Genomic DNA, 26,481 nt, shown 5'->3' with positions numbered 1-26,481 from the left:
TCACTGTAGTTTTGATTTGTTATTTCTCTAGCGATATTGAGCATCTTCTCAAGTGCCAATTGGTCATCTGTATTTCTTCTTTGGAGAAATGTCTATTTATGTCTTCTGCTCATTCTCCAATTGGACGGATGTTTCTTTGTTGTTGAGTTATATGAGTTGTTTCTTTATTTTGGAAATTAAGCCCTTATTGATTACATTGTTTGCAAATATTTTCTACCTGGCCTGGAGTTTGGTTTGTTGGAAAGGTTTTGTTTTGTTACTTTGTTTTTAACTGATTCAATTTCAATTACTGGTAACTGATCTGTTGAGTTCCAACCAGAAACTCCTTTCTGGTTGGTTCAGTCTTGAAAGAGTGCACATTTCTATTAATTAATCCATTTCTTCTGGGTTATTCACTTTACTGGTGTAAAATTGTTCATAGTAGCTCTTATGATCCTTTCTTTTACTTTGGATTTGGTTGTAATGTCTCCCCTTTCATTTCAAATTTTATTTTGGCCTTTTCTCTGTTTTTCTTGATGAGTTTGTCTAAAGGATTTTCAATTTTGTTTACCTTTTCAAGGAACCAGCTTTTAGTTTCATTGATATTTTCTAGTTTTTTTTTTTTAGTCTCTATTTTATTCATTTATACTCCAGTTTTTACTGTCTCTTTCTACTAACTTCAGGTTCTGTTTATTCTTTATTCTTCTATTCCTAGTTTTGTAAAAAGCAGCGTGATATTATTGGAAGAATGGCAAGCTAGATATTCTAAAGCATTAAGATATGGCTTAAGTCCAGCTTTGCCAACATAAACGCCAAAATCAATCACTGTTTCAATGGGATGTTACAATCCACTAAGAATAATATTTCCAAAGACTATGTGTTGACATGGGAAAAGTTCCATTCATTCAGCCAGTCAACAAACATTGTGTCAGATCTTTGACTACACGCTAAAGATAAAATAATGAGCAAGGAAGGTATGTTACTTGCTAGCCAAGAATCTTATAATCAAGAGAGAAAAAGGCAATCAAAGATTACAGTGGAGACAAACTTGATACAGAGGATACAAGGAGATATGTAAGCATGCAGCAAGGAGGGTTTTGTAAGAAATGTGACATTTTAAGCTCAGATCTGAAAGGTACAAGGTAATGGGCTCAACCATGGTTATGAGTAGAGATATAAGAAAACTGAGGATCCAACATATAGCAATGCACAGGGAAGACAGGGGTATGTGCAAAGGGAGGGCATATCAAATTTTATGTATACCAAAGACCTCTGCACAAATGCAATGGGTCAGATGGAAAGTATATTAAAGAAAATATTATCAGACTCTAAGTCTGGTTATTGAATTAGAATTCTGAGTAATTTTTCATTCTTTTCTATATTTCCTAAAGTAATCACTCATACTTTATTACTTACTATTTATCGACAAAAAAGTGTTACTAAAATAATACTTCACCACATCTGAGGAAGAGTTTTTTGTTTTAAATTTTAAACAAGTCTCTTAGGACCTAATTTGTTCACTTGAAAAATAAGGCTAATAACATTTAACTTCACAAAGTTTCTGATTTGGATCAAATATGGTAATATGTAGAAAAATTATTTTGTGGTTGTTGGACTTAACTCAGTATCAAAGCCACCAGATAAAAGAATATTAAGATAGAATTCAAGGATAGTAGATCAGGAGGATGACAAGCGGCCCTGGTGTTGGTATGCTAGTTACTAATATCCCTCTCTTTAGCAATGATGACATTTAATATCAATCACACCTGATGTTTTCCCTCACTGAGCTTAGCCCCAGTCTCAGAATCCTTCTCAGCATAACATTCTGGGAAGCCACTTGCATAATGGCACATTATTTGAAAGGTTTTGCCATCACCAGCTCTAGAATTCCAAATATAACCACAATCAATTACATAATTTTTAAAATGTAGTTTGGTGACCTCTTTAATTTATATTTTAAGTGTTTGGTCTTCTGTTTAAAAGTCTATCTTACAGCACTTCTATAGGTTTTGATTTAATATCTTTGTAAGCCTGTCATTTATTTATTATACCAGAAACAGAATAATTAATGGACTACAGACTCTGTGGATCACAATAAACTGGAAAATTCTGAAAGAGATGGGAATACCAGACCACCTGACCTGCCTCTTGAGAAACCTATATGCAGGTCAGGAAGCAACAGTTAGAACTGGACATGGAACAACAGACTGGTTCCAAATAGGAAAACGAGTACGTCAAGGCTGTATATTGTCACCCTGCTTATTTAACTTATATGCAGAGTACATCATGAGAAATGCTAGGTTGGAGGAAGCACAAACTGGAATCAAGATTGCTGGGAGAAATATCAATAACCTCAGATATGCAGATGACACCACCCTTATGGCAGAAAGTGAAGAAGAACTAAAGCACCTCTTGTTGAAAGTGAAAGAGGAGAGTGAAACAGTTGGCTTAAAGCTCAACATTCAGAAAACGAAGATCATGGCATCTGGTCCCATCACTTCATGGCAAATAGATGGGGAAACAGTGTCAGACTTTATTTTTTTGGGCTCAAAAATCACTGCAGATGGTGACTGCAGCCATGAAATTAAAAGACGCTTACTCCTTGGAAGGAAAGTTATGACCAACCTAGACAGCATATTAAAAAGCAGAGACATTCCTTTGTCAACAAAGGTCTGTCTAGTCAAGGCTATGGTTTTTCCTGTGGTCATGTATGGATGTGAGAGTTGAGACTATAAAGAAAGCTGAGCACTGAAGAATTGATGCTTTTGAACTGTGGTGTTGCAGAAGACTCTTGAGAGTCCCTTGGACTGCAAGGAGATCCAACCAGTCCATCCTAAAGGAGATCAGTCCTGGGTGTTCACTGGAAGGACTGATGCTGAAGCTGAAACTCCAATACTTTGGCCACCAGATGCGAAGAGCTGACTCATTTGAGAAGACCGTGATGTTGGGAAAGATTGATGGCAGGAGGAGAAGGGAACAACAGAGTATGAGATGGCTGGATGGCATCACCGACTCAATGGACATGAGTTTGGGTAAACTCCAGGAGTTGGTGATGGACAGGAAGGCCTGGTGTGCTGTGGTTCATGGGGTCGCAAAGAGTCAGACATGACTGAACAACTGAATTGAAAAACATCTTACCAATATATTTACAAGTGGTCAAGTCAGATATGCATACATCTTTAGACTGACTGCTGCTGTTTCACAAAATAGAAAAAATGAGTTTCTTACCTTTCCTCTGGAGTATCTACGTGAAATGTTCTCTCTATGACAGTGGTCCACTGGAGACATCTGATAATAAATGTGTTTGGCTTTGGTCGTTCTGTTTTCATTAACTGGCATTCTAGAAATAAAATAAAATGTCTCTTTGAATATACTTATATTTAAACAAGTAAACAGTTGAGAACTACAGAGTTCCATTCTAAACAAACCATTGCAACTTCACAGATTTCTATGAATCTCACTCTAATGAATCTCACTCACTCACTCAAGGTTGTTCAAAACCTGACTTCAGTATTTCTTTCTAATCCTTTGCCCATTCTGGTCACATGCCCAGCTAAATTAGACTATTAAACTCTCCCTAAATACATCTTGCCCTTTCCTGTATCTACACTATTGCTCCAGCTAATACTATTATTTGGAATGTTTCCTATTTATTTTACCCCTAGGTATATCCAATTGTCAAAAGAATACTTGTCCTCTAAGGTATCAAATTATACTCCTTCCATGAATCCTTTTAGAAAAACCTAGTCTAGACTGAGCACTCCCCACCCTATATTCTTATAACATTATCACTACATTCCCCACCCTATATTCTCATTACTTATTACTGTACCTCTCATTTTCACTTAGCATAGAGTATCTAATATTATAATTTTTAAGATAATATCCTTATGCCTACCTAGATTACAAGCCTTTGACAGTAAGTACACCCTAAAGCTCTAAAGTCATCTTGGGTCAGTCAGTCAAAGAGTGATAAGTTCTGTCAAGGATTATCTATGAAGACTTCAAAGAAAAGGAGCATAGTGTAGGGGCTAAAAGCATGGATTTTTAACACAACAAAGCCTGGATATGATCTTTTTTTCCTACCCTTAACTATGCAACTTTAGACAAGTTGATTAATTTGTCTGGTCTTTAAGTATTAAATGGGGAAACAATAAAGAGTACCTACATCATAAAAGTGATGTGGGGATTAATAATGAAAATGTTGGTTGCTCCGTCATGTCCAACTCTTTGTGACTCCATGGATTATAACCCATGGAGTTATAATCTCTATCTATGGAATTCTTCAGGTAACAATACTGGAGTGGGCAGCCATTCCCTTCTCCAGGGGATCTTCCCAAGCCAGGGATCAAACTAGGGTCTCCTGCATTGGCAGGTTGGTTCTTTACTGTCTGGGCCATCAGGGGATTAATAGTGAGTATATATAATAGTGTAGAGTATGACACATACTAAGTTTGCAATGAATGTTAGCCGCTATTATTATGTATACACCTGAACTTCTCTGGTGACTCATACAGTAAAAAATCTGTCTGCAGTGAAGGACACCCAGGTTCGACCCTTGGTTCGGGAAGATCCCCTAATAGCTACCCACTCCAGTATTCTGCCTAAAGAATCCCATGGACAGAGAAGTCTGGTGGGCTACCATCTGGTATTGGACAACACGAGTGAATAGGATAGGGTTGTCCACTGACATTTTTCTCTTAAAAGAAACTAATTCACCCCTAGTTGACAAACTCAGCAGTGTTTTCTCAGTGCTTATCTGTTTTGCGCTAGTTTCATCATTAGCAACTATCAACTATATGGGTCTTTATAGGATAAAGTCATTAATCACACTGGACAATTCTTTACTCTTCACACTAAAAGAGCTAATTCATCGAGGGTCTCGCTTCCTTTTTTTTTTCCTCTCTTTTCTAACAAGTTTTTATGGTCTCAGCCAAATTTCTTTCCATCTTGGATCTCTATTTTATGATACACATGTCTAACTATACAATGGTTATTTCTACCTGGTTGAATTACTGGAACCACACCTAAAACCCAACCTACTATCTTTCCCTCTAAATCTGTTCTTAGACCTGGCTTTCCTAATTTTTCCATCATTCAAACTGAAAACACGGGTGACCTTCCTTTTTGATACTGGGAGCATATGCCATTACTTTTCCACTGATGCTACTGTGCTTCAGGCTCTCACCACCCAATGCCTAAATCTCCTCAGGTGCCATAAAACTGGATCTTCCTACTGAGAGATGTGGAAAGGTCAGATAAGTCACTTAAATATAGAAACTGTATTCTGAGACACATCTGAACTCATTCAAAATTAAACTCCTGATTTCTCCCACTCTTGCTCCCCTTGCCAACCTCCTCACTGTAGCTTTCTCTATCTCAGACGATGGCACCTCCAGCCTTATAGCTGCTCAAGTCAAAAACCTTGGGATCATCTTTAAGTCCCTTCTTCTCTCACATCTCTCTCTGGAAATCCTGTTGACTCTGCTTTCAAGATATATTAGTATCACTTCACACTTCCTCCACTACCTTGGAACAAGCCATCACTGTCTCTGACATGAATATTCCCAAAACCCTACAACAGTTCTCCTCTGCCCTTCTCTGCAGAGACCTACAGTCAGAAACCTTAAAATGAACAACTGCAAAAAAAATAAAAAATAAAAACTGCAATGTTTTCAATTCACTGACAACAGAAGACAAAGGCCCTTAGATGATCAGCAAGGGTCCTACATGATCTGGACCTCCAACCCATCTAACCAAAGTTTCTCACCTCTTCCCCTAGTACTCTCTTTCAGGTCACTCTGCCAACTACCCGGCCACCCTGCACTTCCTCCACAATGCACTGCAGTCTCCGTCTTTATGGTTTTTCATTTAGTCATGCCTCTGCTGGGTATTCTTCCCCTCACACAACCTCCTAAGCCTACTCCCCCATTTCCTTCAAGTCTTAAATCTAAAAACCTTCACTGTGAAGCCTGCCTCAACCATGATGTTCAATGCTGAAATATGTATCCTTTTCCCAGGATTCTCCAACCCCTCTCACCTGCTCTACTTTTTATTTCTCATAGCATGTTTCCATCTTTGTTCATGTGAGATGACTAACTTATTTTTTATGTTTGTTTCTTCAACTAGAATGTATTCTTAGTACCTAGAACTGTGCCTAACATATAGCAGACACTCAGTAAATATTTTCCAAGTGAGTGAATTCTGACAGTAATAATCCAACAAGAAGGTAATTTTGATGATACAGGAAAGAGGAGAAAATTTCTGGCGCAACTTCCTTATATAGTCAAGAAGGGAAAGGATTCACTGAACAAGTACGGGGCTGGCTGTAGTCAGGAGCACAGAGAATTTAGTAGTGGAATTGGAGAGAAGATTGGCTAAAGGAGTCCAAATGCAGTTAGGGGTATAGATGAAAGTAGGAGCTAATAGAAATTACCTGCTCCTTGCTTCCATTTTTTCCAATGAATCAGGATGTAAAGCCATCCTTAAGAATTAGGTTGGATGAGGATGCACTGGATCTTTGAGAAAAGTGAAGATATGTAATAGCCTTCTAGAAGCAAACAGACAGGTAAATAAATACCCATGACTGCTAAATGGCATTAAGGGTCCAATGGAACCTAATGGGGCTTCCCAGATGGCGCTAGTGGTAAAGAACCCACCTGGCAATGCAGGAGATGCGGGTTCCATTTCTTGGTCAGGAAGATCTCTTGGAATTTAAAGTATCACCGGGGATCATATTTTTCCCCGGATATATTCAACTCCACGGGTACAGATGGGGAACACAGAGGATCGGATGTAAGCAAAGCCATAATTTAAGTAAGTTTGAGAATGCCAGAAAGTGAAACAGAATACAGGATGCAAGACAAGGGAATGGTTGCAAGTATCAACTAAGGAACTAAAAGGAGGGAAGTGAGAACTTGGTGGTGTGTAAAATAATAAAAAAGCAGGAGAATCGACAGATCATAAAATCTATTATCTCACAGTTAAATAATTAATAACAATGTTAAATACTTTCTGAAATAAGAATGTTAAAATATCAGTGTGCTAATTTATTTTTTTGTCTGAAATACAAGTTTTAAAACACCAAAGATATCATACAATTTATAACAATAAAGAACCACACAATTTCGCCCAATTTACTCTGCCTATAAGGTACAGACTCAATTTGATTCTCTTTGCTCCTTCCTCTTTGCTTCTTTATAAAATTTCTTTCAGTCTTCCAGCCAATGATTTACTGTACTATCTTAGAGATGTTTAAGTAATGTTAACTTGATGTTCCAGTTAGATGGATTAAATAAAAGGTTGGAATTGAGTGCACAACTCTTCCTTGCAGCATCTACAACAGTGACAGCACATAAGGGTACAAAGTAAATACCTGATGATTTTGACCAACTGGCTTTTAATGTAAAGAATGCAGAACAGACTCTTAAAAAAGAGGGACAGTCCTGATGGAAAACTCAAGAGTGAACTAAGGAGTAAAGGGAGAGAGGAAGAACAGAAAAGAAAAAATGTCCAGTCTAAGGGTTACCTATTTCAGTTTCTGTTACGTTTTCCATTGTAGCGATGTCAAGGTAACTAAGATAACAGACCTGAAAATTAGAATGCCAGATTCAAATCCAGGCTCATCACCCACTATCAGCAGTGTTATCCTAGGCAAAGTATATTATTTCTCAGTCCCAAGGTTTTCTATCTTTAAAAGCACTATGAGGAATTAAACTTTAGAGGGAAGCATATTTTCAACACTACACCTAAATGAAGTTTAAATGCTACAATCTAAAGAACTTTTTAAGGCTATATATGTAAATGCTATTTAAAATACTACGTATGACATTCTAAGTGGTTACAAACTACTGCAATTTATGAAAAGGATAAGAGAAGTGATTAAATACCATTCCCAAGTAGACCAGTAAAAAATAATTGTTTAGGAAAGACTGAAACATTTGTATTTATGTATAGGATGGTTTTGGAAAAATATTAAAATAATAATATCATGACATAAGTAGTTATACACAAGTTGTTTTGACTAAATATGCTAAGTATTTATGGACTCAACAATATATATGAAATGCCAATTATGGGCCAATCGCTATGCAAGATTCTGGGCACAGTAAGCAGAAAAATGAGTAAGAAACTCTACAAGCTTACAGCACATACCAAGCTCTATTTTTAATCATTCTGTGTAATTGTAAAGTAATATTTCACTAATAGTAAAAAGGTTTTATTCAGGTCTTCTTGAGACCTCTAGTTCAACAAAAATGTTACATGTAGTTATGGACTTATAGAAATAAATCTATGTTATAGGTCTCAGTATTAAATACTCTACAAATGAATCAAGCTTCTAAATATTATCCATTAGACTGAAACTATAAAAGAAGTGGCTACCAAGAACCAGTCCACAATATTCAAGTGACAGGTCAACATCTGGAGAGGAGAATATTTTACCACACTTCAGGGTTTGTGGAAAATTTTGAAAGAGATGGGAATACCAGACCACCTGACCTGCCTCTTGAGAAACCTATATGCAGGTCAGGAAGCAACAGTTAGAACTGGACATGGAACAACAGACTGGTTCCAAATAGGAAAACGAGTACGTCAAGGCTGTATATTGTCACCCTACTTATTTAACTTATATGCAGAGTACATCGTGAGAAACGCTGGGCTAGAAGAAGCACAAGCTGGAATCAAGATTGCCGGGAGAAATAGCAGTAACCTCAGATATGCAGATGACACCACCCTTCTGGCAGAAAGTGAAGAGGAACTAAAAAGCCTCTTGATGAAAGTGAAAGAGGAGAGTGAAAAAGTTGGCTTAAAGCTCAACATTCAGAAAACAAAGATCATGGCATCTGGTCCCATCACTTCATGGGAAATGGATGACAGTGGAAACAGTGTCACTCTTTATTTTCTGGGCTCCAAAATCACTGCAGATGGTGACTGCAGCCATGAAATTAAAAGACGCTTACTCCTTGGAAGGAAAGTTATGACCAACCTAGATAGTATATTCAAAAGCACAGACATTACTTTGCCAACAAAGGTCCATCTAGTCAAGGCTATGGTTGTTCCTGTGGTCATGTATGGATGTGAGAGTTGGACTGTGAAGAAAGCTGAGTGCCGAAGAATTGATGCTTTTGAACTGTGGTGTTGGAGAAGACTCTGGAGAGTCCCTTGGACCGCAAGGAGATCCAACCAGTCCATTCTGAAGGAGATCAGTCCTGGGTGTTCTTTGGAAGGACTGATGCTGAGGCTGAAACTCCAGTATTTTGGCCACCTCATGCGAAGAGCTGACTCAATGAAAAAGACCCTGATGCTGGGAGGGATTAGGGGCAGGAGGAGAAGGGAACAACAGAGTATGAGATGGCTGGATGGCATCACGGACTCGATAGACATGCATTTGAGTGAACTCTGGGAGTTGGTGATGGACAGGGAAGCCTGACGTGCTGCTATTCATGGAGTCGCAAAGAGTTGGACACTACTGAGCGACTGAACTGAACTGAAAAATAAATGTAATTAAACAGCTGACTCCAACTTAAAACACTTGAAGCTTTAAATTACCATACCAAAACAAGTGAGCCGGTAAGTAGAAACACTTTGGGTTCTCTTACGTTAGCCATAATATGGAAACATGAACACATCATACAATTCTCTCTACAATGAAGAAAAACAAGCCATGAAAGTTTTCAGAACACAGTGCATGGTCTGAAAACACTTACGCTTTTAAAGAGGATTCTTAAAAGGGAAAGGGCTAACAAGTAAACTGGTTAATCAATACTTAGAAGAATATTTTCCTTTTAGTAAAGATTCTTAACTCAAGGTAGAACAATTTTTTCTTTTTTTAAGGAAGAAATTTCGGATAGAGAGTATAAAAAGGTATTAACCAAATGATTATCTGTGACTGCTGAACAATTTAATACAGAGAAATACACAAGCATTCTAGATAAAATGTCAGGTAGCTAACTTTTATTATATCATAACCCATTATATTTTTCTTTTTTTCAATTAGAGTTGATTAACAATGATGTGTTAGTTGCAGGCATACAGCAAAGTGATTCAGTTAGACCCATAAGTATCCATTCTCTTTCAAATTCTTTTCCCATTTAGATTATTAAGGAACATTGAGCCAAGTTCCCTGTGCTACACAGTAGGTCCTTATTGGTTTGTTGTTGCTCAGTCCCTTGGTTGTGTCCAACTCTTCATGAACCCATGAATTGCAGCACACAAGGCTTCCCTGTCCTTCATTATCTCCTGGAGTTTGCTCAAACTCACATCCATTGAGTTGGTGATGTTATCCAACCATCTCATCTATTGTCGTCCCCATCTCCTCTCAATCTTTCCCAGCATTAGGATCTAGTCCTTATTGGTTCAGTTCAGTTCAGTTCAGTCACTCAGTCGTGTCCAACTCCATGAATCACAGCACGCCAGGCCTCCCTGTCCATCACCAACTCCTGGAGTTCACTCAAACTCATGTCCATTGAGTCGGTGATGCCATCCAGCCATCTCATCCTCTGTCATCCCCTTCTCCTCCTGCCCCCCAATCCCTCCCAGCATCAGGGTCTTTTCCAATGAGTCAACTCTTCACATGAAGTGGCCAAAGTATTGGAGTTTCAGCTTCAGCATCAGTCCTTCCAATGAACACCCAGACTGATCTCCCTCAGAATGGACTGGTTGGATCTCCTTGCAGTCCAAGGGACTCTCAAGAGTCTTCTCCAACAACACAGTTCAAAAGCATCAATTCTTCAGTGCTCAGCTTTCTTCACAGTCCAACTCTCACATCCATACATGACCACTGGGAAAACCATAGGCTTGACTAGACGGACCTTTGTTGGCAAAGTAATGTCTCTGCTTTTCAATATGCTATCTAGGTTGGTCAAAACGTTTCTTCCAAGGAGTAAGCGTCTTTTAATTTCATGGCTGCAATCACCATCTGCAGTGATTTTGGAGCCCCCAAAAATGGTTACCTATTTTAAATTCACTGTATAGAAATGCTACAAATTTCTGAGTATTAATTTTATATCCTGAAACTTTACTGAATTAACTGATGAGCTCTAGTAAAATATATTCCTGGTAGCATCTTTACGATATTCTATGTATAGTATCATGTTACATGTAAACAGTGACAGTTTTACTTCTTCTTCTCCAAGTTGGATTCCCTTAAATCTTTTTCTTCTCTTACTGCTGTGGCTAAAACTTCCAAAAATATGTTAATAAAAGCAGCAAGAGTGAACTTGTCTTGTTCTTGATTATAGACAAAATGCTTTTAGCTTTTCACTGCTTAGTATGATGTGAGGTATGGGTTTGTCATACATTGTCTTTATTATGTTGAGGTATGTTCCCTCTAGGCCCACTTTCCAGAGTTATCATAAATGGATGATTTTGTCAAAAGCTTTTCTGCATCTACTGAGATAATCATATGAATTTATTTCTCAGTTTACTGATGTAGTGTATCAGACTAATTGATTTGTGGATACTGAAATACCTTTGCATCCATGGGATAAATTCCATTTGATCATGATGTATGCCCTTTTAGTGCACCGTTGGACTCAGATTGCTAGTATTTTGCTGAGGACTTCTGTGTCTATGTTCATCAGTGATACTGGCCTCCAATTTTCTTGTTTTGTTGTCTGTCTATCTGGTTTTCATATCAACATGATGGTGGCCTCGTAGAATGAGTTTGAGAGTGTGCCTTCCTCTGCAAGTTTTTGGTCTGCAATTTTTTGGAAGTTTCAGAAAGATAAGTATTAACTCTTCTGATAGAGTTCGTCTGTGAGGCCATCTAGTTCTGGACTTTTGTTGGGAGTTTTCTAATCACACGTTCAATTTCCCTATTTACGATTGGTTTGTTTACATTTTTTATTTTTTCCTGGTTCAGTCTTAGGATATTGTGCATTCTAAGAATTTGTCCATTTCTTCCAGGTTTTCCATTCTACTGGCATATAGTTACTTAGTCTCTTATGATCCTTTGTCTTATATTTTTGCGGTGTCTGCTGTAACTTCTTCATTTCTAATTTTATTGATTTTAGCCCTCTCCGTTCTTTTCCCAAAGAGTCTGGCTATGGCTTTATTAATTTTGCTTACCTTTTCAAAGAACCAGCTTGACCAAGTTAAACTATAAGCTGAATCTCAAATGTTCTATCTACTTTTAGAACCACTCTGAACCACAGGTGACCAAGTTTATTCAAAGCTGTAATTATTCTGTAAACTTGAAAGCCAAATAAATAGAGGAACTGCAAGATCCCATATAAAAAATATACATACCAAAAAAAGTTTTTGGATATCACCTGTTCAGATTTTATTTCAAAGATTAGGTCTTATTTCAAGGGTTTTAACCATTTAAATGCTAACTATATTCTTTTAAAAATAATTATACTAACTTATGGTGTGGAAAACAAAGGAGTAATAATATATTCTATTTAATTATTAAATCACAAAATTAAATAATGCTAACTATGAGTTATAATGACCATAAGGAGAGTTTATTTTTAAAGCCCCATATTATAATACTATTACAGATATTCTTTATAAGAGGGAAAAGAATATTTCTTTCTTTTATGTAAAGCTTTTACTGTCCAGGGAGCAGAAAATCATAGCACCCAATTAAGACTCAACTCATCAACCTTAAAGAGATTTATTCATTCCACTAAGAGGAAAATAGCTTAGGTGTGGCAGATACCATGGTAGACAGCAAGATCCGTAGAGGATATATATACTGAGATCACTATGTGCCAAGCACTGTACTCATTAGAGGTTTCTAAATATTAATTTCACCTGAAGGCCAAACCTAAGAGCTGTTATTATCCTCCACGTTATAAATGAGCAGACCGAGACTAAAACTAGCTAAATAACTTGCTCACAAACACACAGCTGGTTTAGCTTGTTTTAAGTAGCTATATAAGGCTTTACCCCCAGGTCTGTCTGAAACCACATTCCATTCTTATCTGCAAAGAATATACTGTTAGGAAAACTGCCTGTAAAAAGGTTAGTAATCATCTGCAGAAGGAAGGCCTGGCTGTTCCCTCCTCTGCGCCTTCCCCATACCTTGCTAAGCTTGACTGCTCTCCCTAAAAAGAAAACCAGGATAATGTTCACTGGTAACAATGTCTAGAGAGGGAGGTAGGCCCCAATGTGTCTGCTCCTGAATATGAGGACACCATGGGCATGAGATGGTCAGGGATGATAACTACTCTTAGTAGGACACTGGTCCTGGCATTTTTTGTTTCCCCAAACAGGCATGTACGGTAAAGGTGGATTCAGATGAGAAGCAGAAGGGAAAGAACACAGCCAAGAAGGCAGCAGAGCCTCTGGATCTTTTCACTGCTGGATTTTACACATTACAATACCAATAACGCTAGCTATCTAAAATTTTCAACTACTTATGATAAAAAAGTGATTCCCAAACTTGCACTGGTCCAACTGCATGGTTCTAGCTGTTTGGGTCTGAATCATTTACCTATCACCCAGAATCAACAAACCTTTCTCCACATAAGGAAACAGAAGAGGAAAAAAAAAAGTTGTTCTCACATTTTATAACATACAAAATTCTATAAAAGACAGGAATTAAGACTAGGTTACTAACATTCTATTCTACTCTATAAGAGGTTTTCACTTTATGATACATATATCAAATCCTGACATTTTCATTATCATAAACTTCACTGCTTTGTAACATGGAACACTGGTTGTAACATGGAATACTACTTGTGGAGTTAAATTGTATTTGAAATCACAACATGTTACAGTGAACCTCTCCCAATTCGTTGTTCTTTAATGACTATGGTCACCACAGACACCACCATTTACCAATAATACATTTTAGAGTCAATATTTTCCCCATCAACCTATTTCAATTTTGTTGGTCCACCATATCCTGCTTCTAATTAAACAAATAAACAAACACATCAAGAGTCTTCTAGAACCACTGTTCTCTGCACACGCTGTGCATACTTGAAATTTCAGGTAAAAACACATTGTGGTCACTGTGGGACAATGATTAAGATAATGAAAATAACAAGAGGCATTTCCTAAAAGAGTTGTAATAGTCATGCAAACATCTAATATACCATTAGGCAAGCTAGTTTTGTGGTTTTTTTTTTTTTTTGGTTCTGTTGTTTGTTAGGCATACAATAGTCACAAGAGTTCAATAAGCTATTTTCTCTACTTATCTGTATCTCTGAAAATGTTTATGATAAAAAGTCAAAAATAGAAACTCCTTCCAAAATAATATTAGATTTTTTTCACAAAGTATGTATCCAAATGTCCAAGGAAATTATTTTTTTAAACAAAATGTGCATTTTAATATATAAAACAAAGACCTTTCTAGTAAATGAAACTCACTGAACATAAATTAAACTTCAAAATATTTCACTTCAGCACTGAAGTTTAAGTGAAGTGAAAGTTGCTCAGTCACGTTCGACTCTGCGAGCCCATGGACTGTAGCCCACCAGATTCCTCTGTTCATGGAATTCTCCAGGCCATAATACTAGAGTGGGTAGCCATTCCCTTCTCCAGGGGATCTTCCCAACCCAGGAAGTGAACCTAGGTCTCCCACACTGCAGGCAGATTCTTTACCATCTGAGCCACCAGGGAAAGGTATCACTATTAGAAAAATCAATTTACATTCTATTAACTCTAATTTACAACTTAAATACCTCAAGCTTCCATGTATCAATGTGACCATTTCTACTCATTTTCATAGTTGCTTATCAATGCATACCAGGGTGAACAAATAATAAATATACATATATAGCAAGATGCATATGTACTAAATGTTCCTTTCCCTCCCTTATTTACAAAAATGGCCTTTGTTACATATTCCTTAACCATTTACCTAAGCTGTGGTTCCTACTGGTCTCCTGAAATCTCTTCTCATCAGATATATTTTTGTTTTTCTCATTTCATTTCTTTGCTGCCATATGATGTGCTTGGCTCCCTATCCATGAGGCACTCCCCCAGGGTTCTGTGATGCAGACTTCTGATTTTACCTGCAACTCTGACCATTCATTAATCTTTCTTAGGGCCTCTTCCTTAGAACTGAGCTGCTCCCTTATGCTGAGAACTTTGTGCTACACTTTTCTTTTATGATAGTTTTATCCTTAGTAAACTTAGACATTCATTAAACAAATATTTATTGTGTGCTTACAGTATGCCTGACAACCCAGGCACTGAAGATAGAGCAGGGAACAAAACAAAGTCCCTATTTTTCATAAAGCTCATCTTTTACTGAGAAGATAAGTGATCAAACAATAAACATGAAAAACAATTAGTTTATACCACAATAGGTGCTAATTAGTACTGTGAAGAAAAATTACATAGGGCAACAAGTTAGAAAAAAAGGGAAAGTAGTACTATTTTAGAAAGACTAGTTAGAAAGGGTATCTCTTAGTCAAATGGACAACCAATGCAGATATCTGTGGGAAGAGTGATCTGGGCTGAAGGAACAGTAAGAACAAAGACCCACAGCTGGAGAGAGCTCAGACATGTCAGAAACTGCAAGTGCAGTGTGACTAAAGTAAGCATGTTAGGAGAAGAGATCTAAAAGACGTTCAGTGACCTGATAAGGACTTTGGATGTCACTCTGGAGAGTCTCTCACATGACTCTGCCAAAATTAAGACGTGACATTCAATGACAAACCTGCACCTCTAGTGTTAGCCTTTCCATCAAGCTCCATTTCTTTACAGCAAAACTGGCAGCTCTTTTGAGGACCTATTATTTCTTCACTCTCAATGTATCTAAATTGGTGTTTTTCCCTAATCTTCCAAACTGAAAATTAGCACATCAACACAATGTTTCTATTCATTTTAAAACTATATAATCTTTTATTATTATTATTTTTACTTTATAATATTGTATTGGTTTTGCCATACATCAACATGAATCCGCCACGGGTGTACAGGTGTCCCCCATCTTGAACCCCCCTCCAACCTCCCTCCCCATACCATCCCTCTGGGTCATCCCAGTGCACCAGCCCCAAGCATCCTGTATCCTGCATCGAACCTGGACTGGCGATTCGTTTCTTATATGATATTATACATGTTTCAATGCCATTCTCCCAAATCATCCCACCCTCTCCCTCTCCCACAGAGTCCAAAAGACTGTTCTATACATCTGTGTCTCTTTTGCTGGCTTGCATACAGGGTTATCATTACCATCTTTCTAAATTCCATATGTGTGTGTTAGTATACTGTATTGGTATTTTTCTTTCTGGCTTACTTCACTCTGTATAATCAGCTCCAGTTTCCCCCACCTCATTAGAACTGATTCAAATGTATTCTTTTTAATGGCTGTGTAATACTCCATTGTGTGTATGTACCACAGCTTTCTTATCCATTCATCTGCTGATGGACATCTAAAACTATATAATCTTCTTAATCATCCAAGAAACTCATCCTCAGTCATCTTTGACTGTCTTTCAACCCATGGCTAAGCCTACAACACACACTGAAACAGTTCTTTTGTAATGTCTTTTGAACCATCCCTTCTTTTCACTGCTATATCCAACCAGAGAATTTACCAAAATCTGGACCCTAATGCGGTTTCCCAGATGGTCTCCCTTTCTCCAGTCTTCTCTCCTGTCTGAGTTGTCCTACATACTATCAGCCTGATTAGTCTTACTCAAACTTTTATTTAAAAAGCTTCAACTGCAACCACAAACAAGTCTCTGGGTATTTGCAGCAGTATAGTAAAGTCACTCAGTAGTGTCCAACTCTTTGCAACCCCATGGACTGTAGCCTGCCAGGCTCCTCCATCCATGGAATTCTCCATGCAAGAATACTGGAGTGAGTTGCCATTTCCTTCTCCATGGGATCTTCCCGACCCAGGGATCAAACCTGGGTCTCCCGCATTGTAGGCAGATGCTTTACCGTCAGAGCCACCAGGGAAGTCCTTGCAGCAGTATAAAAATACTTAATTTATAATCTAGTTTAACTGATAAGCCAAAGGAACAGCATATGTTGGAAGAATCAGCTCATTCATCTCTAGCAGAATTGAAAAAACTTTTATCTTTGCCAATTTAAATCAATAGGAAAACTGTTTTCCATTATATATTTCTCCAAAATTCATTCTTTTTCAATAATTAACTACTAAGTCTTTATTTTAACAGGTTATTAGCAGCTTAACCACAAGATTAAGATATTACATTATGATTTCTCACTTAATTCTCCTGATAAAGTTCTAAACTATTTTCATCATTTCCATTTCACAAATAAGAAAATGAAGATTGTCTGATTTCACAAATAAGAAAATGAAGATTGTTCAAAATCATCAAGTCATTAAGGTTGTAAAGCCGAGTCTCTAAATCCAGATTTCTAGCTCTAAATTTTTGGATTTTCTTGTATGTCACATACTGCTTTAGGAATGAATGTTAGCTTCTTACAAGAGAGGAAGAAATGTTTTATTTTTTATTTATAACCAGATTTATTTATATTTTATTTTCAAGTTTTCTGCAATACTAAAGTGACAGAAACAGGTGACATGCAGAATACTGACATAGTTTTAGAGAAAACTGACCAAACTTTCATTGGAAAAAGTGTCTTTCTGTCAATATTAGATTGCTGATACAAAGCTGAGAGCACATTTGAAATACTTACTGGCCCAAATATTAAAACTAACACAAATTAACATGTAACTAGAGTTGCTGGAATGGGAACTTGTTCAGGTTTGTCAATCTAAGTCAATCTTGTTGATTCCTTAATGATAAGATAATCTATCTATTAGAGTACAGAGCCATTAGAAGGAATACAACAGAAATATAAGTTCCTAAAGGCACAGAAATCCCAAAGAATTTAGGAGGTAACAGCAGAACTGTAAATAATATAGTTTAACAAAAATATTTTAACAAAATATCCTATTTCCATAGCACAACTGTAAGGTCAAAGGAAACAATTCATATGAAATAATGCTATGAAGAAAGTCTTATATATTTTAATTACTTTATAAGAATATCATATAGAGAAAGAAACTTTATCAGTGTGCTTTTGGAAGCAATAACTGTTGCTGGATGGATGATTCAATTAGCATGAACTATTCTGGCATGTTTCAAAAGCATTGCCATTTTAAAACATAAAAAATGTCTAAAAATGCAACCATAGTAATAGTGCACGGGTTGGGGGTGAGGGAGAAAGACAATGACAAATTGGTCCAAAAGGACACTGAGACTTCATAGCTGGAAGACCATTGTGCTGACAATTAGTAACAGGAAGCAGAGCACAAAACAAATGAATGAAAAAAGCTGAACTTGCAATGAAAGACCTTATTATAGTGCAGAAACATTATTGTAATAAAGGGGCAATGTACTCTCCTCCATAAAACTTTCAAACAGGCACCCTTGCCTCTTTTTTCATTCTCTGCATTTCATTTTTTCATTAGCATCTGCTTGATTATGTATTATTTCCAACCCGAAAGAATGCTTCTCTATCCTTCCTAAATTCCAAGGCTTAAAGGTCCTTCCCCTCACTGTGGCCTTGAGCCTCATTTAACTTTACTCAAAATATAACAAAGGTTTAAAATAACAAAAATATAGGGGAAAAAACAGAAAGGCAGTGATTCAGTATATAGCTGCAGCAAGATTAAAAAAAGTGTCCCTCAAGCCTAACTTATTAAAAACACAATGATCATATAATTCATACTAATATCCAGATGGTTCTGTCTCTAAAACTCTTTTACCTTCTTTGATAGAAGAGGAAGGCTGAAATCTTCACTTATTAAAGTAAATTTTCTGCATTTAGCTTTAGTTTCCCTAAATGGGAACATCCAAAAGCTCTGAAACATATTTTCACATACTAGTTGAAAATGACAAGACTTGATCCATGACACTGACATATAATCTAGAGGCAAGGAAAGCCCACACCTTCTGCCTATGTTTCCTATGCTAGAAAACGTTTTACCTCAAGACCCTACAGCAGCCAGAGATACTTTAGTTAAGCAGTGATGTGTAAAAAGCATTGGCCTTGACCCCTGAAAGCTGTGGGGTTTGCTTTCAGTCCCAAAGTTCATCAAATGCATGACCATGGGCCATTCTATGGGCCCAGTTTCCCCAGCTATAAAACAGAGACATTACGTATCCTGTAAAAATATCAGCGTGACTAATAATACACATACAAAATGCATAGCACACAGATGCTCAATGAGTGGTAAATTATTATTTGCATGAATTCTCAAAAGACTGAATGTTCCAAGAAATTATTGTCTGTGGCTCATAGGCAAATCATTGACTTCTAGAAGACTTTGGAGATTCTTCATGCCAACTCCTTCATATCACAGATAATAAAACACCAGGGATGGTGAAGTGACTGGCCCAATATTACATAATAAATTTCTATCAAATAGCCAGCCACCTGGCTACCACCTCCATGCTTGTCCCTCTGCTAAAGCATAAATAAGTATCAAGGTTACATACAATATACCTCTCAAAAACAAGAGTCTGCTACTAACCTACTGTTAATAATACTTGACATACCACAAAGTTTCTGTGGTGCTGAATAAGCATTACTTGAAGAAGAGTTATCTCTGAACTCCATTTATGATTAAATACACTCAAGCCAGGTGTGAGAAATGCATGCTTGTTCAGTTGCTTCAGATGTGTCCGATTCTTGGCAAGCCTATGGACTGTGACCCGCTAGGCTCCTCTGTCCATGGGAATTTCCAGGCAACAATACTGGAGTGGTTAGCCATTTCCTTCTCCAGGGGATCTTCCTGACCCAGGGATCGAACCTGCGTTGCAGCTGGATTCTTTACTGCTGAGCCACTGTGGAAGCCCCAGATATTAGACAGTCCGGTCCAAATCACTGCTAGTTTTCCCAAGTACTTGCTTTGAGAGTCTAGGAAAATTTCTTAATCCCTCAAGGTCCCAGCTTTACTAGTTTGTTTTTTTAAAGGTAATATTTATCTCATGTTTTTCTTGTCATGTTGCTGTAAATAAGGCACCATATACCTAGGAGCTTAAACAATGTTACTGCTCTTCCTCTTACTTCCTTAAGTCTCTATTAATTGTACATGTATTAATTATAAGTAGGGAAGTAGATTCTTTACCAGTGAGCCACCTGGGAAGCCCAATTATAAGTAAGATGGGATTAAAGGAGCAAGTAATGGGCATATAATCATTTTTTAATTTACAATTTGGGGGGATTTTTTTTTTTTTTTTTTTTGGCTGCCGTGCATGGCTGGTGGGATCTTAGTTCCCTGACTAGGGATCTGACTTGAGCCCTCAGCAGTGAAAGGACAGAGGCCTAACCACTGGACTGCCAGGGTATTCCCTAATTTAAAATTTTAGAAAGTAATTACAAATAAGCCTCTACTTTCTAGAAAAGAAACTAAGTTAAAAAATAAATATTAAACATGTAAATCAGGTAGGTTTTATCTATATTTAACTTAACCAAAAACAATCTATAGATTTGATTAGGCCATAAATGAGTATACACAGAAAAGTGTATAAAAAGGATTACTGTCACTCTTCAGATATGGAACGGTATCACAGAGGAAAATTCCAGGAGAAAACAACAGTACAAGGATCCTTAGCACCGAAGGCTACCTGAGTGTTACACACTTAGCAAAACCACAGCTGAAAAACGGAAGTATACTGACCTAATAGTAATTAACTTAATATTAAGAACTACGCAAAACCCCGTCATAGCTGCTTATCATACACAGGCTGCAGGTGGTGGTCCTCCTACCCCACACCCACTATTCACTCCCCAGTCACACCACCTCGGCTCTCCTACCTAAAGTCAGTCAGGTTAAACAACAGTAAACAGATGGTGTGCTCCTTTCCGAGCTAACACCTGCAGTTCAAAATATTTTCGGCTAAAGAAAAAATATTGACTTTAAGATGGTATTTTAAAATAGAATTATTTATTTGCATCAGTAAAATGATTTTATATTCTACTAGGAGAGAAGATGAATAGCAATGTGATGACAGAAACTCCATGTAAAAGCCAAGGCAGCGAACAGGGGACATGACACCTAACCCTGACACTGAGAAACCATACAGAGTGTCTGGTACGGTTACGGCAGTCTGCTAAATATTTCAGGTGCCGTGTTTATTCCTATCACTTGTGTTTCTTTCTCCTTCGATATCTTTCAGTCTATACAGGGACAAAGAAATAACACACCATCTGGAGGTTTCATCCATATTCTGAGGATTTCAAACCCATTTAAATTAACAATAAGAGATGCAACCAAAGTTTCTCAGAAATAATTTTTTGAAATAATGGTGATCTGTTACCTGGAATATATGTCATCTTTTGAAATCTTACTATTTTTCCAAACAATCTCAATTTCCAACGAAGCTTTTCTTGATGATCTACTCCTCAATGATACCTCCTTTTCCTAAAACTCTTACTGAATATTTAATTATAAACCTACTTCAGAACTGAACCATCAAAATACCAATCTCAAAAAATACTAATTCCAAGGGTTTGTGGCATATTTTGCTAGCAGATTATAAATTCTTCAAATCCAAGCGGATTTGTGGATTAGTGAAAGGAACGCAGACTTCAAGGTTAGCATTCTGTTAGGCATGGGCTGAAATTCTGGCTCTGCCACTTGCCAGTTAAGTCACATAATCTCTCAGTCTCTTTAAAATGGAGAACATAATACTTACCTCAGAATGTTGTTGTGAAGATTAAATGAGATAACATATGTGAAAGGGCCTGGCACATAGTAAGGCTCAAAGAAAGGTTGGTTTCCTTCCTTTTTTCCTTCTCTTTTCCCTCAGTACCTGGTACAATGTTGAGAACACAATAAACCCTCAATAAAAACTTTCTAAATACTCATTTGAACTTAGATTTCCTAAAAATATGTTTAAATATTAAGTGATAACGCCTATGTATCCGAATTGTGTTACTTTAAATCATATGCAAACAAAGTAGGAAATCTCAAAACAGAACAAGTGTGTGAGGCTGCTACGTAAAAAGATGAGAAAAGGAAGTAAAAAAAGGAGACAGAGGAAATAGTACTTAAGAACAATTCAGTGAAAATTATTACATGCATAGTATTTTTCACACAAGTATCTCTGGATAAGCAAGAGTTGACTGCTGACCTAAGAGGAAGTTGAATGAAAGAAGGAAGGAGGGAAGGAGGAAGAGAGCAAGGCAGAGAGAAAGAGGAAGGGGGGGGGGGAGAGAGAAAAGGATGCAGGAAGGGAGGAAGGAAACTTGGTTCCCCTGGGACCTCTTTGATCTCCTCACATTGATATAGGCTATTGAAGGTGACCACTCCTTGACTACCTTCCATTAAAAACAAGTCCCACTGCACACTCCATCTTACAAAAAAGTAATTATCTAACGGAAGAACCAAATTAATGTGAAAATTTCCCCCACTGAATAGTAACCAAAGGATCCTCTTAAACAGTCAGAAAGACATTTGGGGATGTTATTATCTTTATTAAGAAAACAAAACAATTCTGACTTGACCTTCTAATTAAAGAATTTGGTCTGCAGCCAGGTCCTCTGAGGTCAGTCCAATGGTGCTGCCTTTTCAACTGCAGTGATGTTCTTCTTCATTTTCCAGAAGGAGACCATGTGCATGGTTCAGGGGTCTAGCACATGTTATTTAGTTGTAAGAAAGACCAGTCTCTACAGACAAACTCTTTGGCATTAAATACAATTGAGACTTTTCCCCCAAACCAAATAAGAGGAGTCATTCTCAATTTCACTCTTGTTGTAGATGTGTATGTTCAGTTGCTAAGCCATGTTCAACTCTTTGAGACCGCATGGACTGCAGCATGCCAGGCTTCCCTGTCCTTCACTATCTCCTGGAGTTTGCTCAGATTCATGTCCGTTGAGTCAGTGATGCTAGTTGTACATAGGTTCTACTTAAAACTTGCAACATCTTTAAAGAAAACCCAATAGAGTAGTTTCCACCTTACTCCAAAATAATTTAACTGGAAAGGGGGGAATGGCTGCCATTTAATTCAATTAAGCAAATCACTGCAGATGGTGATTGCAGCCATGAAATTAAAAGATGCTTACTCTTTGGAAGGAAAGTTATGACCAACCTAGACAGCATACTAAAAAACAGAGACATCACTTTGTCAACAAAGGTCTGTCTAGTCAAGGGTATGGTTTTTCCAGTGGTCTTGTATGGATGTGAGAGTTGGACTATAAAGAAAGCTGATGGCCGAAGAATTGATGCTTTTGAACCGTGGTGTTGGAGACGACTCTTGAAGTCCCTTGGACTGCAAGGAGATCCAACCAGTCCATCCTAAAGGAGATCAGTCTTGGGTGTTCACTGGAAGGACTGACGTTGAAGCTGAAACTCCAATCCTTTGGCCACCTGATGCAAAGAGTTGACTCATTTGAAAAGACCCTGATGCTGGGAGGGATTAAGGGCAGGAGGAGAAAGGGACGACAGAGGATGAGATGGTTGGATGGCATCACTGACTCAACAGACATGGGTTTGGGTGGACTCCGGGAATTGGTGATGGACAGGGAGGCCTGGTGTGCTGCGGTTCATGAGGTCACAAAGAGTCGGACATGACTGAGCGACTGAATTGAAGCAAATATTACTGAGCATATTCTTATTTTATTACTTTTATTTGTATTTTAGCATTTATAATTTACAAAGTGTTTTCACATATATCATCTAATTTAACCCCACCCTAATCCTGAACAGCATATAACCTCATGTTTAAAGCTAAGAAAAATGAAGATCAGGAGAGTTTTGTGATTTGCCCAAGGTCACAGAGTTAGTAAAACAGCAGAATCAAGACTCAAACTTAGGTCTTCTGATTCCAAGTCCTGTGATCTTCTAACATATCAGATCTTATAATAAACACTGGAAGACATTTTTTAAATGAGTATACACAGTGATTATGCTCTGGAAGTTTATCATTTCCCTCGATTCTACATAAGACCCCATACTAAGTTATAGTCTGATGAATGAAACTGAGAAGGTAAAGACTACAACTAAACAGATTAGCTCTCAAAGTGAAGTCGCTCAGTCGTGTCCAACTGTTTGTGACCCCTGCACCAGGCTCCTCCATCCATGGGATTCTCCAAGCAAGAATACTGGAATGGGTTGCCATTTCCTTCTCCAGGGGATCTTCCTGACCCAGGGATCAAACCTAGGTCTCCTGCATTGGAGGCAGACACTTTACCCTCTGAGCCACCAGAGAAGCCCCAGATTAAATCAGAAAAGAGGAGTGAGAAATCATGAGAGCTGCTACCAGGAAAAACACATGCTCTAAGCAAAATCTGAGCACTTCACCTGCAGTATTATAATGAAGGAAGTAGTAAAATCATGAGATTATTTAACAGGAAGCTCAAGTGATACATAAATTTACATTTATAAAGGACATATAATTGATGAGATATTTCAGTGATACAGACCGTTCTCATATGTAGGAGCTGGATGTGACATTCTAAACTGCCACAGTCATATCCATTAAAATGGAATTACACATTTTCTTTTGTGCACATTTGTTGTACAGTGTAGAAAAAAGAACGAAAGAGTAGAAATTCTGTGGAAAATTTTTTTAAATCAGATTGAAGTGTGATTTCAATGAGGAGGAGGAAATATGTGACTAAATATGGCATTATTATTCTTCAAAATTTTCTAAAAACTACATCCTTTTAAAGTGATTTTTTAAAAAGGTTCTTGACATTCCTAATTCTAAACTTGGTTTATGGGCTAAGGTTTGTAAATATATGAATACAGTATCCATAAAAATGAAAGACAGGAAGAAATTTTGATTAAATTTACAGTAATTAATTAATTTTTAAGTAAGGCATACCAGGTTTCCCTGGTAGCTCAGCTGGTAAAAGAATCTGCCTGCAATGCAGGAGACCCTGGTTCAAGTCCTGGGTCGGGAAGATCTGCTGGAGAAGGGATAGGCTACACACTCCAACATTCTTGGGCTTCCCTGATGTCTCAGACAGTAAAGAATCCACTTGCAATACAGGAGACCTAGGTTCAATCACCGGGTTGGGAAGATCCCCTGGAGAAGGAAACAGATACTAGCTCCAGTATTCTTGTCTGGAGAATTCCATGGACTATATAGTCCATGAGGTCCCAAAGAGCTGGACACAACTGAGTGACTTTCACTTTCTTTCAAGGCATTCCTCATAGAGAGACAGATAATCCAAGTACCAGATATAACTCTATTTTCTTAAAAATCTGAACACAATTAGAGAAAACAAGTCTTCCAGTGATCAAGTACACAAAATAGTCTAAAAAATCACTCAAAACAAAAACAGTATTAGGAATTTCACATCCAGTTGAACTTAATAAAATCTACTAATCTGTTTCCAAAAAACATGTGCAACATTGAGGAGTAACAGAAGAAAAAAAGGAATACTTACATATACACATATAAACATAAATAAGAAAAAAATTCATCTTCCTCTTGTGAAAATGGAGAGAACTTAAGATTCTCCTGAGCAAAATGGCATTTGCCAAAGAAGATTCTTTTTGAAGATCCTATGTATTGCTTCCAAATACTCCAGAGAATACTTGAAGGCAAGAGATAATCATTAAGAGATGATCATAATAATCCAACTGGACTAGGAAGACAGCAGTTAAGACTGAAAAGTAGGGAAAACATGTAAGTGCCTTGCTGACTGGCTCACTTATGGTGGGGAAGAGGAAGAGGACTATGCAGAAGAGGAAGAGAACTGTAACCATACAGGTTCTTTTTTTTTTTAATCAGGTAGTTTATTCTTTTATTGTTGAGTATTCTCTTTAACAGCTCTATACCAGGTAATATCTTTGGCAAATATTTTTTCCCTGTCTGTGACTTGTCTTCTCATTTTCTTGACTAGAATTTTTTTTTTAATTTTACTTTATTTTACTTTACAATACTGTATTGGTTTTGCCATACATCAACATGAATCTGCCACGGGTGTACATGAGTTCCCAATCCTGAACCCCATATAAGTTCTTTTTAACTCAAATACTGATATGGATACCTAATGCTCAAAAGCCTCCAATGGTTTCCAATGGGTTTCCATTAAAAAATCAAACTGGTATTCAAGATCTTGCACAGTCTGATTATAGTTTATCCAACCTTAAGAGTTTTTTCCTTCAATAAAAACTTTCTATCCATCTAGCATATTGTTTACACTATTTACAAACAAGCTACTCTTTAATTCCAGACTTCATTTTTGCTTAGGTTGTTAACCTCACTGAGAAAGTCTTCTTCCTTCCAAAAACCTAAATATCACCTGTCCTTCTAGGCGCATGTTAACCCTGCCTTATCCACAGGCTCTTTTCTAGTCATCCTAACTTACTTCTATCTAGTCTCTCAACTTCTACAGCATTAATTTCCTTATCTCCAATAATCCTTGTGTATTTATATATTATAGGGTTAGAGTTGCTTTCTACAGACTATTTTTTATCATATATAAGACTAAGAATCAAGTCATAAGCTAAGTCTTTATCCCCATGAACAAACACAATGAAAGCATTAGTAGGAATCAATCGATTTTTCTACACATTTATTTAAAATCTCAGAGTCTATAAGTCCCCTAACACCCTTACTTTCTTTCAAGTAGCAGAAGTAGATTAGGTTAGTGAGT

General features: G+C 37.3%; 1 protein-coding gene across 1 annotated transcript in view; it reads right to left on the bottom strand.

Annotated features, from left to right (window-relative positions):
* The window catches only part of AKT3 (AKT serine/threonine kinase 3), a 266,553-nt gene that overhangs the window by 109,780 nt on the left and 130,292 nt on the right, over nt 1–26,481 (bottom strand). Inside the window, exon 3 of the mRNA XM_068985636.1 lies at nt 3,208–3,319. Within this exon, the coding sequence (XP_068841737.1) occupies nt 3,208–3,319 (112 nt within the window). The remainder of the gene's footprint in view (nt 1–3,207; nt 3,320–26,481) is intronic.

Source organism: Capricornis sumatraensis, chromosome 14 (assembly GCF_032405125.1).
Source record: "Capricornis sumatraensis isolate serow.1 chromosome 14, serow.2, whole genome shotgun sequence".
Taxonomy (NCBI): Eukaryota; Metazoa; Chordata; class Mammalia; order Artiodactyla; family Bovidae; genus Capricornis; species Capricornis sumatraensis.
This window is presented reverse-complemented; position numbering and strand designations above follow the sequence as displayed.